The sequence below is a fragment of the Sebastes umbrosus genome, chromosome 13 (assembly GCF_015220745.1).
Source record: "Sebastes umbrosus isolate fSebUmb1 chromosome 13, fSebUmb1.pri, whole genome shotgun sequence".
NCBI classification, from domain to species: domain Eukaryota; kingdom Metazoa; phylum Chordata; class Actinopteri; order Perciformes; family Sebastidae; genus Sebastes; species Sebastes umbrosus.
The window spans coordinates 20,795,249-20,814,319 of NC_051281.1; the positions used below are offsets into that span (position 1 = coordinate 20,795,249).

Consider the following 19,071-nt stretch of genomic DNA (forward strand, 5'->3'; position numbering starts at 1 on the left):
TCCACTTCATATTCTACTCTATTCATTTCTCCCCCCACTGCTGTTGGTCTACTCTGTTTTTTAACAATCCATCTCCACATCCTCCTGTCCCCATCTCCTTCCCTGCTCTTTCTCTCAGACTGTTGTCTCAGCTGGACGAGACGAAAACGGCTTTCGACGAGTTCTGGGTGAGGCATCAAACCAAACTGGAGCAGTGTCTCCAACTGCGCCACTTTGAGCACAACTACAGAGAGGTGAGCCTCTTAGCTCAGGTGAAATTATCCATACTGGACTCCAACAGAGACCACATGAAACCTGAAAACCGACTATGGTGTTTTCTGCTGCAGGTGAGGGCTCTGCTGGATCAGGTGTCTGAGAAACTTGCAACCTTCTCTGAGGTGGGGATCAGCCCGGCCCACGCTGACCATATCTTCTGTGAACTCACCACCTATGAGGAGAGAGTCTGTGTAAGTAATACCCAACGCCTCACAATTCAAGCTTTGTCTAACCATGGCACAAAGAGATGGATAATATCTCTTATAATGTGGGTTTGTTGTTGGTGGGATGAAGCAGACTTCAGTGAGCCAGTCAGTGTTAAACACAAAATAACGTCATTATTATAATTATATTCCTAAAATCATAATACATGTGAAAGAATCGACATGGTACTTCATTAAAGCAAAGAAAGCATTCTGAGAGTTTATTACTCTGCACAGTCATCTCAATTTACTCAATTTTTTGGATCCAGATCTGCATCAAAATACACATTTCAGTCATGTTGATTGGCCGATGGTGGCCATGATTTTGGGGTAATACTTAAACCCTGTAATCCTGAATATTAGGGCTTTGTACAAGAGGAAGTTCTGCAAAAAGTCACATGACCACGACATAATGGCTACTTAAAGGTGCAGTGTGTAGGATCTGGCGGCATCTAGTGGGGAGGTTGCAGATTGCAACTATCTGAAACTTCTCCAGTGTGCCAAGCGTGTAGGGGAACTATGGTGGCCGACTTTAAAACGTAAAAAGGCAAATGGCCCTCTCTAGAGCCAGTGTTTGGTTCGTCCGTTCTGGGCTACTGTAGAAACATAGCGGCCGTCTCCGTGAAGAGGACCCGCTCCGTATGTAGATATAAACGGCTCATTCTAAGGTAACGAGAACACAGTGATTCATATTTGCAGGTGATTATACACTTAAGAAAACATATCTATTAATATTATATTCAATTTCTGGCAATAGATCCCCCAATTATTACACACTGTTCCTTTAAATATATTGTGTTGCTGTATAGCACCATCTATGGGCAATGTGGCATCAAATTTTGCAGGATCTTTCAGAGTTGACATGTGCGTATTTGCTTACATTTTGGTTGCTATGGAGAGTGCATTCAAGAGTTACGGCAGTTTGTGTCAAATATTTTATGGCTACAAAAAAATCACGACCAGTATTGGAAAACTGTATGAAATATGTGTAAAAAAAAACCAATCAGATTTCAGGTTCATACAGGTATGAAGAATTTGGTGAAAATACAGTTTGAAGGAATACTTAATAAGTATGACTCCACACTGGTCCACAGGAGGTGCTGGACAGAGCCTCGTCGTTGGCTCGTGAGGGTGATGAACTGATCCAGAACTCCCACTATGCCGAAGACTCCATTCAGCCCAAATGCAGCGAGCTCAGAGCGATCAGTGAGAATGTGAGCAGCAACCTGAGGGCCAAGAAGGACCACCTCCTCAAAGCCATGGAGCTGCACCGCTGTTTGGAGAGAGTAAGAAGACCACACACTCCCGGTCTAGTAGCTTTGTCTTGCTTGTTGTTGTTTTTGTACTGATTCTTCCTCTGCTGTCCTCCTCAGGCTTCTAAATGGGTTGATGATGGTATATACCTGCTGGCGTCTCAGCCAGTAGACAAGTGTCAATCACATGAGGGGGCGGAGTTAGCCCTGAAGGAGCTGGAGCGTTACCTGGACAACGCCAGCCAGAACCAACTGACAGACCTCAGTACCATCTGGGGAGAATATGAGGCAGTGCTCAACCAGCAGTTCAGAGTAAGACGACCAAACAAAGAATAATAATGGCTTTTTTAAACATCGCTCTGTCATTGTCAAATGGTGACCATTTGGGGCAATTATTGAAAACAGATATGACCAATGTCCAGATTATTGTCACGTCAGTGTGGTATAATTTGTGTCAGAGTGGTTTGACCACATTTCTAAAATGAAGATGTTATGTCTTAAGTTTTATCTTTCACTACACAGAAGAGGATGAACGTGTTGTGGAAGTAATTTTCCTTTTTTTTTTTTAGTTATCTGATTAGATGACATTATGAGAAACCTTGTAAACCATGACATTATTTGTGCTTGGAAAAAAAGTAACCAACATGATTTTTTTATAATGTAAAGCTATCCCAAAAATGTATTACAAAATCCATGGCACACAGTAGCCGTGTTTCCATTCACATATTTTTATGCGCAGTTTGAAGTATAGCGTTAGAAAAGTTGTATGGAAACTGCAAAATTTGATAAAACTTCCTGAATTGCGAAAAAAAAGTTTTTGCTTCGCTTGAGGTGGCCTTTATCAAAAAGGAATTGATGTGCTAAATGGATTATGGAAACAAAAAATTCTGACCGCGAACATTTAACTCACATGACTGATCAGCTGTTTCTGCTGTCTGCGTCTTCTCGGATATTCCCATAACGTTCAAATGCTTGTCTTCGTTTCCGGACAGCATAAAACATGGCCGATACTAGCTGACATGAAAAGAACAATTAAAAACTTGTCCAGTTGAATAAATTCAGGAAGAACTCTCTCTGTTTTTCTATTGTTTTGTTTCCGGTTCGCAACCTCTGCTTCTTCTACTACTCTGTTTACTGCCGGATTACTACCATGAGTAGCCTAAAGTGCCAACTTCTAAAACCTACTCTGTAGCCAAGTTTATTTGCTTCAAATCAGTTGATGGAAACGCACCTAAATCACTTTTCTTTTCTTTTTTTTGCGACATTTCAAAAGTTTGCTTATAATTTGTTTGTCAAATGAATGGAAACGTGGCTACTGTCAGATGTAAGTTTGTTTATAGTATGTCTCAAAATTGAGATAAGGTACTAGACACCGCATTTATGTTAATTTCAAATGACGTGCTGACAGAAAAATGACTTAAATAAGCAGCACATGTCCCGTATTGACACTCCTGATAACTTCCTGTGCACCAGGACCAAGTGGAGAAGGTTTTCCAGAAGCAGGCGTCCATGCAGGAGATGTTTGACAAGAGGAGGGTCAGCCTGAAGAAGCTAGCAGCCAAACAGACCAGGCCGGTGCAGCCGGTCGCTCCCAGACCTGAAGCCTTCATCAAATCCCCTCTCAGCTCGCCCGGTCAGTCTCCGCACATCCACACCACATGGACCAATTATTCCACACGACGCAGAGCCTTTTAGAGGCTTGTATGCTCGTCATTCTTTGCATAACCTTAATGCTATTCACATTATGTATAGCTCTTAATGTACATTATCAGACTCTACATTTATTCCACAGCCGTTGACCTCTTGATAGAGTGGATGGATAATGGAACATTAATTGTCGACACAAAGTGTGGGATAAGTACTGATTCCTCAGCAGCCATAAGCATACACTCATGGGTGGCTTTTGGTCTGTGTCTTACAGTTTTAAAAGAAAACTCAAAGCATCCGAGGACTAATATTACAGTCTTTTCCAGTATCTGAAAAGATAAACTCTAATGAAACATTTGTATCAACATTATATCACCAATACAATAAACAGAACAACAACAACAAATAAACACAATTTAAACTAGGCATTCCTCTAACAAGAAATGAGCAAAATCCTTTATTTTAAAGTGGACATGGCATGAAAAAGTCACTTTTTGGCTGGGCCGCAGAGGGCCAGCCCTACAGACGCTAAAGTCTGTCACTATGTGAGTGACTGAGTGATGAAGTTACACGACTGGTCGGCCGAGTCTCGGAGTTTCCTCATTGACCGTTGCTCTTTCAAAATTAAAAGGCGGGTACAGTCCTTTATGCAAATGAGCTTGTCATGAACGCGTCCGGCTCTCGAAACTTGGACTAAACTGTCAAACTAGGCGATCTAGTACTAAAATGAAACGAGATTCAGCAGTGGCATCGCTTTTTTCTCACTTAAAATGTTTTCAGAAGTAGATTTTAGTGGATTGTTTAGACGGAATAACAGAAAGTTTACGAGCAGGCCGCCATGTTATTTCCTGTTTGAAACAGCAAGCAGAAAACCAGGGACCAATCACGTGCATTCCACGACCGGGTACGTTACCGCTTGCACGGCCAGTTGAGTGGAGCAGCGCGTCCTCTAGTGTCATTGCTGGACCTGGCGGACATGCACCGCTGGATTTAACATTATAGACATGACCACTGACTATTTGTATAACAAAGTCTTGTTTCAGTGCTTGTGTACATACATTTGGGTATCTGGAGTGTCTACCAACCCACAAACTGTGAAATAAGACAACCAAGTCAGTGTTTTTCTGGCTGTCTAGATCAGAAAACATGTGATTCAACAAGCCGTTCAGATTTGGCTCCCCTTCCTATGTCACATGCAGGCTTATTAGAATAAAGACATAGACGCTAAAACGGAGCGTTTCAGACAGAGGATGAATACAGGTATATTCAGACCGACAGTATGAGACAGATAATGTGTTTTTTGAACATTAAAGCGTGTAATCATGTTCTAGTAGAAACCCAAAATACAAGTATAAACCTGAAAATGAGCATGAAAATGTCCCTTTTTATTGTCTGTTTTATCATCATTATTCAGCATTATTCATGGTAAACACAGCTAGCATTAATCAACAGCATCAAAAAGAGAAATCACCACTATGTACTAGATCTATTACATCCATGTAATTTCTAATAAAACAAAAAGTTGCAATCATTTCTTAATTCACTTATACCCGCTTCATCACTCATATGTTCTAATTCTAGTGTATTTACAATACATTTAAAAATACAATACTTAAGATTGAGCCAAAAGTGCTAAAATATATGGTGTTCAAAAACTTTGAATACAGCCTATATATTCACTACCAAGCCTCAAATATTACAGAGGACTAATGGCCAACCAAAACTCGGCCTAGATATTATACGTCTGATGTCAGTAGATGGATGCAACATTTATTTATTTCCCCACATTTATTCTGACTGTTTTTCTTCGCCTCCTTCCACAGCACACAGAGCACAGCAGGAGAGGAAGTGCTCAGAGGCCGACTCTGGGAACAACTGTGAGAAAGTGAGTGGGGGTATTGTCATGATTCTGTTTGTGTCTACATGCTGTCTGTTTCTAAAGTTTGTATTGTCTGTCGCTTATCACGGTGATCCGATGTTTTCTTTTTTCCCCAGGGAAACGACCAACTGCAGAACGGAGACAGCAACAGCAGACATGCCTCGCTGTCAGAGGAGGAGGAGAACCTGGCGGTGCTCAGGAGGTGAGGGATTAGCCGTCGCTCTTTCATCTGTAATCAAATTACACAGCAGATGGACTGTGTGAAAACGGTTACCTCATTATCTACAGACCTGTGCATCTATCTTTTCTTCATACTTCATTTGATCTCTTCTTTTTTTTTGCCTTCCTATCCATCTCACTATTCTCTCCTTGTCTGCAGACACGTTATGAACGAGCTGCTGGAAACCGAGAGAGCATACGTGGAGGAGCTGCTCTGTGTATTACAGGTGTTTATTCACTCCACGCAATGTTTGTTCTTCTCTGTCTTTTACTTTTGTCTAGAATTTCATGTTTTGTTTTTGTGTGTGTTACAGGGGTATGCCTCTGAGATGGATAATGCAGCGATGGCTCACCTCATCCCTGCTCCTTTGCAGAACAAAAAGGAGATTCTGTTTGGCAACATGACAGAAATTTACCACTTCCACAAGAGGTGAAAGAGCGCCATCTGCCTGTCATTGATGATACTGACATGTATTAAGTAGGGCTGTCAAAGTTCATGCAAATTTGTTTTAACGCCACTAATTTCATTAACTCATTAACGCAAATTGCGATTTTTAGGTTGTAGCGGGCTCAGTTTTAAAGCTAGAGTGATGATACTGGCATCATATGAAACTATGAAAAAACCTAAAGAATCCATTGGTACCAACCATGTCATACTGGCTTGTTGAGAAGGAGGTTAGATAACTCTCCAAACTTACGCTCAATTTTGGCGAGAAACAACCCGCATGGCCATTTTCAAAGGGATCTCTTGACCTCTGACCTCAAGATATGTGAATGAAATCGGGCTCTATGGGTACCCACGAGTCTCCCCTTTACAGACATGCCCACTTTATGATAACCACATGCAGTTTGGGGCAAGTCATACACTGGCCGAGCTGTTGTTACCTTTTGGGCTTGAGTTTGAGCATATTTCTTATGCTAAATGCAGTACCTGTGAGGGTTCCTGGACAATATTTGCCATTATTTTGTGTTGTTAATTGATTTCCAATAATAAATATATACATACATTTGCATAAAGCAAGCATATTTGCCCACTCACATGTTGTAAGTGTATTAAATAATTGACAAATCTCCCTTTAAGGTACATTTTGTACGGATAGAAAATGTTCGATAAATTTGCGATTTATCGTGATTAAATATTTTATTCGATTGACAGCCCTAGTATTTAACTAACAAAGCTAATCAGCATTTTATTCAATTATCTTATTATTATTTTTTCTCTCATTCTTCATCACCTTTGCTTTTTCGTCAATGGCATGATTTTGTGGTTTCCAGGACGTTTCTGAGGGAGTTGGAGCAGTACACCGACTGCCCACAGTTGGTAGGAAGGTGTTTTATAGAGAGGGTGAGTGAATTATGAGATTTTCAGTACAGTGATGTGAATCCAAATGTGCTGATGAAGAGTTTTCTTGAATACAAGTTGTTTTCCCTGCCGTCCTCTAGATGACAGACCTGCAGATTTATGAGAAGTACTGTCACAACAAGCCTCGCTCTGAAAGCCTTTGGAGGCAGTGCTCAGACTGTGCCTTCTTCCAGGTGAACACCGTCAGCACCGTCAAGTTTTTAAGTAAATATTTGTTTGTCTTATTTACACAATTTTTTTATTTTTTTTTTTTATTTCCATCAGGAGTGTCAGAAAAAGCTGGAGCATAAACTGGGCTTAGACTCCTATCTGCTGAAGCCTGTTCAGAGGATTACCAAATATCAGCTGCTACTGAAGGTATGATAGTATCTGTTGTCTTTTCAGTGGGATTTCTCCCTCTCTTCAGTCGTCGCTGAGCTGCATGCTTTATTGTGTTTCCGACCACAGGAAATGCTGAAGTACAGCAAAAGCCTTGAGGGGGCCGATGACCTGCAGGAGGCGCTGACCTCCATCTTGGGCATCCTCAAGGCTGTCAACGACTCCATGCACCTCATCGCCATTACAGGATATGAGGTGAGACGTTAAACAATCACAGAACACGTGCTTTAAAAAGGTGACTGACACAAGATGGAAGACAGAGACATGCTGAGAGTAGTGTTTCAATATGATGTTGTGCAAAAGCCACACTGACTATGTTTACATGCACACTAATATCTGACTATTATTCCAAATTTGATAATATTTTGAATTTGATAAGGGTCATGTAAGAAGCATATTTCTGTTTGGATATTAAACCTTACTTTGAATGGAGCATTTTATGATTAAGACGTATGGGATATGCCGATATTATTCAGGTTTTAGGAGCATTCTTTGGACATGTATATAGCGTATTTGGAATATGCGTTTCAAATGGGGTTTTTAACGCCATTTGCAACACTCAGCCTCTTCCCTGTTTACGGCCAGCTCTGTGCGTTGTACACAAACAACTAGCCGACAGATTGCAGAGATGCATACCCAAAAGAAAGGCCCACATTTCTGGTCAGAAGGAGAAGAACACCTGCTTTTAAACATTATGAAAGAGTTGAATATCAACAGGTTTTTGGATATGTGCAAATATCACGAAGTTGGTTGAAACACTAGAAGAGCCAAGGAGAGGCTGTTTTTGGTCAGTCAAACAAGTCGGCCACCGGTTACGTTAATCAGAGTATGCACGCTGCATGTAAACAGGAGTATTAATGGAATATTCATTTTCATTACTCATGTAAACAGCTTAGTAGGAATATTGTCTTTTTCGGAATAAGGCTAAAAAACTGAATATTTTGTGCATGTAAACGTATGCACTGATCTGTGGTGAAGTGTCATGTTCTGGCATTGCACCAACATTTCTTGCATGGTTGTCTCTGTGATTTAAAGAAGGAAAAGACCAACAAAGAAGAGGGGAGACAAAAAGGGAGACTGGAATACTATTACACTAAAAGAGGGAGGAGAAACACAGGTTTAATTTAAAAACAGGAATGCAAATAATTACATGAAAATGCAAAATTAAGAAAACTAATTTGATTTAATTTGTAAAGAATGATATACAATATATACAGTACAGGTGAAATCAAGTGAGCATCTCTAGCAGCTCACTGCAGGTCAGAATACAGACACTCCAGATGAACACTGGCACATAACACAGAGCACAGAATAGACAGGAAACAGAAGCATTGAATGAAACCGAAATTAATCTGTTTAAATATCACATGATGACCTCTATACAGTATTTTAGAACGGAAAGAGCAGTACGTGGCCGATCGGCTCCATCTTACAGCATCTTTAACTCCTTCTTCTCTCAGGGTAATATGACTGAGCTGGGTAAGCTGCTGATGCAGGGGTCATTCAGCGTGTGGACGGAGCACAAGAAAGGTCACGCCAAGGTCAAGGACCTGGCCCGTTTCAAGCCCATGCAGAGGCACCTCTTCCTCCACGAGAAGGCCCTGCTCTTCTGCAAGAGGAGGGAGGAGAACGGGGAAGGCTACGAGAAAGCTCCGTCATACAGCTTCAAACAGTCTCTGAATGTGAGCACCACCTACGGTTACGTTTGTCTCTTATACTGCCATCTATTTGTAGTTATAAAACATTTTAACCTTTACCTTTTTTAACAGATGAGTGCTGTCGGCATTACCGAGAATGCTAAGGGAGACAACAAGAAGTTTGAAATCTGGTGCAACTCCAGAGAAGAGGTCTATATTGTTCAGGTATGTTAACACATAAACATTAATAGTGTTTATATTCTACTTTTTTTCTAATGGTCAACAAATCCCATGAAATTGATCCGATTAATAATAACTGTCTTTGTAGCCCCTGATTCCTCTGTGTGCCATAGATCAATCCTTCATCTACATTGTGGTGCTGTAAAGTCTCACTTGCACTTATTAAAATGAGGCTTGAGAAGAAAAATGTACAGTTATTTTAGTCATTTTTGCTAAAACAACAGTACATTTTGAGTGCCTAGCTGTTTTGGGTAAATGTGTTTGGTACTGATAGGGTAGGCAAGGTGGAAAATTTTGAGAGGCGGACTAACACATTGCTGGTTTTTAATCTTCTTTTATGGAATTTGTTGAAAATTAGAAAAATGATAAATAACAACAGGCCTTATCCTTTAAGTGCAATGTACTGTATTTGAACAATAGGCATGCATATGGATGTGTACCTCCAGGTAACAGTAGTAAGCATAATACAGTTTACACTGAGCTTTTTCATATTTGTTTAACCGTCTTGTTTCAGGCGCCAACGGCTGAAGTAAAAACCACTTGGGTAAATGAGATCAGGAAGGTTCTGACAACGCAGCTGGAAGCGTGCAGAGGTACAGAGAGAGGATGTACTCTAAAACCTGTTTCTAAATTCAATGTTCACACTGATATCCATGTTTATTATCATTTCTTTTAATATTATTACCAGTTATTATTATGAAAGAAAAATCTTTGCAAAATGTTCCATCATGGTTCATCATTATTTTGAAGGGGTCGCTCTCCCTCTCTGTGTTTCAAAAGCGAGCCAGCAGAGGGCACCAGACCAGGTTTTCCAGTTCCCTCCTGTGCCCAGTGGAGCAGTAAGTCTCAGGTGAGTCTGCACTCCTCATTTTATTCTCTCTCACAATTTAAACGTGCAGTTTAAATTGTTCTTTAATTAATCTGTCGAATCAGAAGCATATTTTCTAGAGACTGTTGAAAGTTCTTATGTTCCACTTTTGTCCACCCGCAGTCCATTCAAGTCCGGTCAGAAGAGCCTTAAGAGGGGAGAGGAGAAGAAAGCTGAGCCCTGCAGCCCTGATGTCAACTCCTCTTCTTCACCAAAGCCAACGGGAAAAGGTGAGTACAGAGACTAAGAATCATCCAATAAGTCAAAGTTGTGTTTTTTAACAAATCTGCCTTTAGCATTTGTGCATGTATTGTACAAACTACACTTATTGTGTACCTCTTTGTGATCAACTCATGTCTTTTCCACTGAACCATTTAACTTCTTCCCCCCTTAATTCCTTCCTTTTCTTCCTCTAAACTTGGTGCTTAACTTACACTCTTCCTTCTTTCTTCTTTCTTTTTGTCCGTCCCGTCTTATTCTCTGGGTCAGATGAGGCTGTGACAAGTCCTACCTCAGACAGAGCTGCTGTGGCTAAAAAGCGCTTTACTTTACAGGGCTTCAGTAACCTCAAAACTCAGAAAGGTAAACTCCAGGCCATTCAGTCAATCTCATATCCAACATATCACATCATCTTCTGCATTTGTGAAGTGAAAAAAAGTGTATTTACATTCAGTTAAAGTCAAAGAATTATGTTGAGTTATTTATAGAATAGACATTTTGGAAACACGCTCACTTGCTTTCTTGCTGAGAGTTAGATGAAAAGTTAGATACCGCTCTCATGTCTGTATGGGGACGACAAGTTACTGATCTCGGCCACAGCTTGATTTTTACTGTACAGACATAAGAGTGGTATCAATCTTGAATGAATGAATGAAAGACTTTATTTCGAACATATAATAAATAAAAACAGATACAAAATAATAACAAACAAAACAAGAGTTATAGTGTCCGAAAAGGAGTAGGTAGAAGAAAAACTTATATTACCCTACCCCTTTCTCACTTCTCCTCTATTAACTCATATATCATAGAATGATAATATAAAATAATATAATATAATATAAAAACTATCCCAGATTTATTTACATCCTAAGTTGAATATATGAACAGCATCCCAAGTTTATTTACAACCCACAAATACATCCGGAGTTAAAAAGTATATAACCAACCTTTAACACAACTCTTCTTCAACCATATACCTCCCAAAAATATCTTTCTTGTATAGCTTTTTAAATTGATTTATATTTGTGCTCCCCTTCAACCCATCACCTAACCCATTCCACAAATCCACCCCACAGACTGAAATACACATACTCTTCTTTTTTGTACGAACACAATGCTTTTTAAAATTAAATTTTCCTCTAAAATTATAACCCCCCTCCCTGTCACAAAACATTTTTTGAATATTGCCCGGAAGTGAATTATGTCTTGCTCTAAACATAATTATTGCGGTTTTAAATTTGACCAAATCCATAAATTTCAATGCATGTGACTTCAAAAACAGTGTGTTCGTGTGTTCCCTATATCCCACATTATTTACTATCCTGATTGCTCTCTTCTGTAGTATGCATAATGGTTGTAAGTTGCTTTTATAAGTGTTACCCCAAACTTCTACACAGTAATTCAGATATGGTGATACAAGTGAAGAATACAGAATGTTCAGTGATTTATGATCCAGTGTGTGTCTTGTTTTCCCTAAGACTGCTATGCTCTTTGCCAGCTTTGTTCTTACATAATTTATCTGAGGTTTCCAGCAGATTTTGTGGTCCAGTATTACACCCAGAAATTTATTTACATATACTCTTTCAATAGTCACATCATCTATTATCATTTGTACTGGTATGTCTATTTTTTGGTTTCCAAATAACATAAATTTAGTTTTGTCCAAATTTAATGACAATTTATTTCTGTCAAACCACCGTTGCAATTTTCTGATTTCTGATGTGGCCACCTCCAAAAGCTGCTGTAGCTTCTCATCTAACTTAAGCCAAGTAGGTTAACCGAAGTGTCTGAAGGACAAAAATAAATAAAGATGCAACATACTTCAAAGAGGTTTGGTCAGTAGGTCAAATACCGCATGCTTCCCTCCACAGAGCCCTCAGCTATCGATGATAAAAGTTTTACATTACCATCCATGAAGATCTTCCTGTCACCAGGTATCACACAGCTCTAGACCCCGGTTTCATTCAATCCGGCACAATGCCTTTTTCACAGCTTTGACTTGCCATAATAGGAAAAGCACAGGTGTTACTACTAACATTAACACAGCCTCCGTTTTATTCAAGTGTCCCAGTAAGTCATGACAGTGTGACAGTGAGCCAGTATGCACAATACCACCGCCCTGACACTGAAGCATCATATATTTTATTATTACCTGTGCTTTTCCTACTGCAACATGTTAAAATGTCTTCTCTGAAAAAGGCCCATGTTGCCAACACTCCAAAAGTATCACAACATTGAGCTGCATTTTGCAGGTGCTCTCCTTATTAGATTTAGTTTTCTACCTCTGTTTTAGTCGTCTTTCCCTCAACCTTTCTGATCCAGCTGTTAGTGTACACTACGTCTGTGTCTTTTGAAAATTTGCTGTTAACCGTGTGACATTTGTGCTTTTCTCATCAAAATATTCTTTTTGAATATCAATATTTTGGTCGTGATTTCCTTTTCTTGCCTCAACAACCCTCTTTGTCCCTCCCTTTTCTTCCTTTGACGGCAGGATCTCCCACGAGCCCCGATCACAAGACGAAACGCCAGAGCGATCCCACGCCATTCGGCTTCAAAGGTAGTTGGTCTGTCAAACAAATTACTGCTTACTCTCCCTGTCTGGTTACTTTAGTCATCCATGATGAGCACAAGTCTCTTAACAATTATGAGTTTCATTGGCTGTAGCCGCTGGCCGCAGGATGAGTGAGCTGTGTTTCTATTGCCTCCTGTCCCTCAGATGCAGGTCCTCCCCCTCTCCACATGAACAGGGCCAGGTGGTTCAGCACTCCTAGTCTCTTACAGACAAAGTGGAGAGGTACACTGTGTTGGGCCCACTGTTTCACTACTAGAAACCCTTTATAGACTCTTTCTTTGCTTTACTGCCCCACATCTCCACGAAAATCATAGAAATACACACTGATTTGGAGGAAGTTCTGCCTGCCACTTTTCCTTTGTTTGAGTCAGAGTTTAAAATATGGAAGTGCATGCCTGTCTCCCCAGTCCTAGAGCTGATTGTGTCATGCTGGGATTCCTGGGATTCTCTATTCAGAAGAGCTTTTTGTTTCTTCCTCTCACTCTTTCACACTTTGTAAATCTCTCACTGCAGGCCACGCACATGTTTGAGAGCAGCTGAAGATGAGCGTAGCTGTAAACTAAACACCTGCTGTGTCTCCCTCCTCCTCTCAGGCTGGAACAAGACCTCCCTGTCGCTGGATGCTTCGGAGGAGCATGACGGCTATTCCAGTGCTGAGGAACCTCTTAACTCTGACCCAGAGGACGACACTGGCAAGAAGCTGGTGAGTCACTGTGTGTAACAGACATGCGTCAACCTGCCTGTACCGGTAATCATCACGATGCAGGGACAAAAATCTGTTTACACAATCAAATTATGGGGACTTGCCTCTCATTGTCAAATCAGAGGCTGATCCCCACAAGCTAAACCTGCTGTGTTGTTAAGTTTAGGGTAAGGTTGGGGTTAGGCATGTAGTGGTTATGATTAAGGTAAATCTCAGGGAATAATTATGTCCTCCAAAGCGATAAAAACAAGTGTGTTTATGTGTGCATATCTAGTGCATAAGTGTATGTACAGAATTGTACTTAAAAAGCCTTAAGGAGTCATAAAACATATTTTGATGTGATGTATTATTAGTATATTATTAGCAGCTGCATTAGTAACATGATCAGATCATGATGATCCATTTTATTGTGAACACTGATTTGCCTTTTTTGCCTCAACTACTGTCTTTGCATTTATGTAGATTTTTAACATGTAACCAAACATAAAACACAAGACAATAAGACACATTTCAAACACTTTAGACTCTGTCTAGATTACTCATGCAACACACTGGTCTATTTGAATCTACCTTCATAAAACAATAGGCCCTTTTCACTGCAGCCATACTGACATATCATTTCAGGATAAACAAGTTTAATCAGTAACATTAATTATGGCCTCGTTCCATTTAGATGAGCCAGGGCCCTGGTATTGTGAATGCTGGCTCACTGGAATGGCTGTGACACTCAAAATAGAACAGGACCATAATTCATTTTATCAATTACCCCTGTGTTTACCCTGCTATGACATGTCATATTGGCTGCTGTGAAAATGGCCTATTACCAAATAGTAGAGAAGCAAAGAGACGGAAATCTGGTGTTTTTTGACAACAGCTGCTGCCATCATTTTGGACTGAAAACACTTATTATATTTATAATCATTTTTTTTACTTGTTTTACTTTTGTACGGCACTTTTTAGGCGGATGTTTTACTGGCATCTGGCAGTCACTTTCAGACCAAAAATGGCAGAAGCGTAGCTTTGCTGCTGGGTGCTGATGTTGCAATGGAACGAACAATTGACTGTAACCTCTTGGCAATATAAGTTCTTTGCTATTACTGTATGCTTCAGTAAAATCAACTTTATCAACATTTCAAATTTCTCAGTTATATATTTCTTTCCATCATGGCAGATAAAGGGAGTAAACTGCATGTAATGTACCACAAATTATGTTCTTCATAGCTAACTTTACAGTTTTAATAAATATTGGTGTTTCATTTACATTTTCTTAGAGCAGCAGTCATTTTTTATGGCAGCTTAGGGGCAGGAGAACAACAGCACAACATTAATATAATATTATCATCTTATTAAGATTTCAGCAAAAAAACTGTTGCCTAAAAAAAGCAGACACAAATCAACTTTAGGAGTTATTAAGAGTTGCATTTCTGGACTGGGCGTTATGGAGAAATTCAAATATCATGATTTTTTTTTTTTTACCAAATACCTCAATATCGATATTGTAGGGTTGACTATTGGTGCTTTCACAAAATATTTACACAATGAGATTATTGATTAATTCTCATCAGTTATGTGGACATAATGGCTAAGTGGGTAAAGGCAAATAATAGAACAGCTAGGACAGTTTGATAAGTACAGAAAATTACATCCCTGTACTGTAATGCAGCTTTTAAAACCAGGAAAAGACAATACTTATGTCAAATTACAATATTTAAAATCTAAGACGATATCTAGTCTCTTATCACGATATTGATATAATATTGATATATTGCCCAGCCCTAGTTTCTGGCCACATGACATTTGTCTGGTTTGGCCTCCACCAACTCCCGAAGGAAATATCTGTCTCTTTAGCTGCACAACCCCTCCACACTTAATGTGGCCATGCTAGAATGAGATTAAATGGACACATTTTTAGCGTTGACATTAACACACGTGACTTCATTTGAAAGCATCTGTCTCGCCTTTCGGCAGTGATGTAGTTTATATGTGATCAAGAGAGTAAATGGTGATGAATGTGAGATGAGACCAGGCTGTGTCCATTCATGTATGGTCACGTAGTTCACCTCATCCATACCTGTACATAGTCAGAGCAGGCTCAGGTCCAGGGAATGGCTCGTGTGCCACAGGCCCGTCCACACCTGGTTCTTGGCTTCATTATTTTTTTAATTGCTGTTCTCCACTATGTTCGCCAGCTAGTTGCTTTAGTTTGTCTAAAAACACAGCTGTTAAAGTTGACACATGTTGATCGGTTTGTCCATTCATAACTCAAAACTATCATACATGTTAATGTAACTCTTGATTTGTGTCGACTCATGTAAATTTTTGGCAAAGTGCTGATTTTCTCATTTTCAGTATGTCTCCTTTTTCTGTTTCCTTATCTCGACTTTGAACAGTGTGTCGGCAAATACACGGTGATGGCTGACTATGAGAATGGCGGCGCTCAAGAGCTCTCGTTGAAGAGCGGAGACATGGTGCAGCTGGTCAAAGAGGGGGATGACGGACAGTGGTGAGAATACAGCCTTACTGCTGCCTATGAGAAATGAAAATAATATCATAGCAGCGCTGTTATAATATTGAGTTTGTGTGTGTGATCATGCAGGTTGGTACGTAACCTGAGCAGCTCGAAGGAGGGCTGGATCGCAGCTGCTAATCTCATCACGCTCATTGAAAAGTCCAAGTCTCGCCAGTCTCTCACCAGCTCAGGTATTCAAACAAACAATCCCAAATAAAGTGTGTGACTCATGAACAGATAGGTGTTAAGCAAGCGTACTACATCTGACATTAATCCTCAATATATATATATGTGTGTGTGTGTGTGTTTCTACCAGAGGGCAGTGGCTCTGGAAACCTCAGCACGTCGTCGAGCTGCAGCGAGACCTACACAAGCTTCTCTGACATCAAGCCCTGAACTCAGCACCTTCCTCCATCACCAATCTGCCCTCGCGAATGCTAGCATCATGTGGCTCTTTGTGCTGTATTGCCAACATCGGTATTTTGTCAGGTTTCCACAGAAAGCTGTATTTTTTCATTTTTTTTAAATCATGCACATTGCACCAGTTATTAAGATAATACGTTATTCATGTGCACATGTTCTAGACTTGACTGTGGCGCAATTGTGCTGTGAAGATACTGGATAGATAAATACATCACAGACAGTAATTTCACAGTATAGTAAAGTGATCCTTTTCTAGTCATACACCTGTCTGTATATTTTTTTTTACGAAGAACAGAGGATCCCTGTGTTTATAATGTAATAGATGTATGAATGGGCCAGCGGGACTGATCTCAGTTAATGCATCTATTTGTGTTCACATTAAAAGTGGAGAAAGATTAGTGATTATATGTGGATGACAGTTGTGTTTGTGTTCATCTGCAGTGATTCACCCAGACAGGAGTTTATAATTCCACTGTTACTGTAAATACAACGGAGGGAGATAGATAAATACATACAGCTTGTTTAGCTTGAATGAATGTTTTCTGAGAGTCTAATCACCCCCGTGCTCTGCTTTTCCCTTTACATGTGTTTATTTATTTGTAAGAAACAAAAAAAGGCCACATATATTTAGTTACTTTTTACTCTCCTCCTGTCTTGTCGTTTGTCTCTCTGTTGTCATTAGAAACCCGTTCTGCCACCAGCTGCCCTGACTATGTGTATGAGCTTTTTGTCTTTTGGGGTCTCTGACGGCCTCATGCTCTAACTCTGTGAGTTTTCACGTACGCTACAGTTTAAAAGTGTTTCTCCATGTGAATAATCAGACATCGCTGTACAGTATAGCGCTAACTTATTCCCCATGGAGGGATCATGTTCTGAATGTAGATATTGTTCATTAATATCCGTCTGTCATGAAATGTTTGTTATTTGAGATGCTATATTGTACATTAAGTATGGTGACGTCACTACTATGTGACTTTTTTTTTTTACATAAATGACTTGTGATAATTCAATCATTGTCTCTTCTTTTTTTTCTATAGATGAAGGCTTGATACCTGATTGCTCTGTGAGTTACTCTTATGTCTTGCACTGGTGGAATGTAACTAAGTACATTTACTCAAGTACTATACTTAAATACAGATTTGGAGTAGAGTCTTTTCTTTTCATGCCACTTTCTACTTCTACTCCGCCATATTTCAGAGGGAAATATTGTACTTTTTACTCCTACATTTATTTGATAGCTTTAGTTACTTTATTAATTGAGATTTGTGCATACAAAACCTATGAATAGCATATTAAAGGTTATATTGATAACATTTTTATGTAGACAAATAATCAAAAAAATAATAATACATCAACAGAGCTTTTATAAATTTAATGTATAAATAAAAATAAATAGTCTTGTAATAAAATTAAACTACCCAACAGTATATACAAGTAGAGCTGAAATGATTAGTTGATTAATCAGTTAGTCGATTGACAGAAAAGGAGTTGGCGACTATTTTTTTTATCGTTGTTTAAGTCACTGATAATGCAACGATGCCAAACATATTATGGTTACAGCTTTTCCTTTTACTTATTTTAATTTATTTTTAATCATTTAGAGGTTTTGGTTTGACAAAACAAGGGGGAAGAAGTCACTGTGGGCTATGAGAACTTGTGATGGGCATTTCTCACTATTTTCAGAATTTTTACAAACCAGTAGATTAATCCATAATGAAAAAAATCAATAGTTGCAGTCCTGTACAAAATAATTCACCATTACTGTACTTCCACCTCAACCAACTTCAATCCTTTAATACATGTATAATTTTATAATATCTTATAGCATAACACTCACAGGAACTATTTTTCTCTACTCCTCTCTATTCTTCTCTACTTTTAATACTTTTAAGTACATTTTTCTGATTATACTTACATAATTTCACTTGTATCAGAGTATTTCTGCAGTGTGGTATTTGTTAAAAGTCCCTAAAAAGAGATCATGTGACCACACCTGAGGCAGGGAGGATAAAACAAACACTCCGCCCTCCTCAGGTGAAATCACTTTCACTCAATCAGAGGACATATAAGCTGCCTTCCTCACTTTGTTCTTGTTCTTTCACCTCAGACATGACGTGTGGGTCCTGTGAGTACTTTGCTTTTCCTTATTACTGCACAATTTTGTACTCTGAATACTTCCTTCACCACTGATTCTTGTCTCATTATCACTCTTTATAGTATAATACTGATCCATGTTTCTATGGCTAAAGAAATAAATAGTGCCTTTCTGAAACATCTGGAGCATTGGTGGCTGCAGTTATCACACACAAAGGCAGACAAGGCCTCAGATAGCTTGAGGGGAAAAGTCATTTTCACCAGAAATGAAAGTGAAACTGTTCAACTGGGTTGCCAAGTTTGTCTAAATCCCACAATGTATGCTTAAATCCGATTTGTTTTTAGACCATACAGTATACATTGCAGTAAAAAATGAATTATGAATGTTGGAGCTCCAGTTGACAGGAAGCTTTAAAAATAGTTTATAAAGCCAAATCATATCAATAAAACCAGACAAATCTCAACAACCGAACAAATCTGTGGTAGACAATGATTACGGAATTAATAAACCTGTTTGTGTTAGAATTAAATTAATATACATATTACATTAAAGCTGAAAGATTATATCATTCTGATGTTGGAATAAAAACAGGATGTCAAAATGTGCAT

At 39.2% G+C, this 19,071-nt stretch overlaps 1 protein-coding gene across 12 annotated transcripts in view; it reads left to right on the plus strand.

The window, feature by feature from the left end:
- Nucleotides 1-17,378, plus strand: part of mcf2lb (mcf.2 cell line derived transforming sequence-like b) — a 42,742-nt gene extending 25,364 nt beyond the window's left edge. For 3 of the 12 annotated variants that reach the window (XM_037790287.1, XM_037790275.1, XM_037790276.1), the window contains 26 exons: nucleotides 119-233; nucleotides 327-446; nucleotides 1,553-1,744; nucleotides 1,832-2,023; nucleotides 3,185-3,344; nucleotides 5,182-5,250; nucleotides 5,352-5,439; nucleotides 5,617-5,683; nucleotides 5,771-5,886; nucleotides 6,732-6,801; nucleotides 6,900-6,992; nucleotides 7,084-7,176; nucleotides 7,267-7,392; nucleotides 8,658-8,879; nucleotides 8,967-9,059; nucleotides 9,589-9,667; nucleotides 9,825-9,924; nucleotides 10,066-10,172; nucleotides 10,432-10,524; nucleotides 12,033-12,095; nucleotides 12,653-12,718; nucleotides 12,878-12,955; nucleotides 13,327-13,436; nucleotides 15,827-15,939; nucleotides 16,033-16,136; nucleotides 16,262-17,378. In XM_037790287.1, coding sequence (XP_037646215.1) covers nucleotides 119-233; nucleotides 327-446; nucleotides 1,553-1,744; nucleotides 1,832-2,023; nucleotides 3,185-3,344; nucleotides 5,182-5,250; nucleotides 5,352-5,439; nucleotides 5,617-5,683; nucleotides 5,771-5,886; nucleotides 6,732-6,801; nucleotides 6,900-6,992; nucleotides 7,084-7,176; nucleotides 7,267-7,392; nucleotides 8,658-8,879; nucleotides 8,967-9,059; nucleotides 9,589-9,667; nucleotides 9,825-9,924; nucleotides 10,066-10,172; nucleotides 10,432-10,524; nucleotides 12,033-12,095; nucleotides 12,653-12,718; nucleotides 12,878-12,955; nucleotides 13,327-13,436; nucleotides 15,827-15,939; nucleotides 16,033-16,136; nucleotides 16,262-16,341 — 2,809 coding nt within the window. In that variant the 3' untranslated portion in view covers nucleotides 16,342-17,378. The remainder of the gene's footprint in view (nucleotides 1-118; nucleotides 234-326; nucleotides 447-1,552; nucleotides 1,745-1,831; nucleotides 2,024-3,184; nucleotides 3,345-5,181; nucleotides 5,251-5,351; nucleotides 5,440-5,616; nucleotides 5,684-5,770; nucleotides 5,887-6,731; nucleotides 6,802-6,899; nucleotides 6,993-7,083; nucleotides 7,177-7,266; nucleotides 7,393-8,657; nucleotides 8,880-8,966; nucleotides 9,060-9,588; nucleotides 9,668-9,824; nucleotides 9,925-10,065; nucleotides 10,173-10,431; nucleotides 10,525-12,032; nucleotides 12,096-12,652; nucleotides 12,719-12,877; nucleotides 12,956-13,326; nucleotides 13,437-15,826; nucleotides 15,940-16,032; nucleotides 16,137-16,261) is intronic. The other 9 variants (XM_037790278.1, XM_037790277.1, XM_037790280.1 and 6 more) reach the window with 9 other exon arrangements.
- Nucleotides 17,379-19,071: the final 1,693 nt, after the last annotated feature.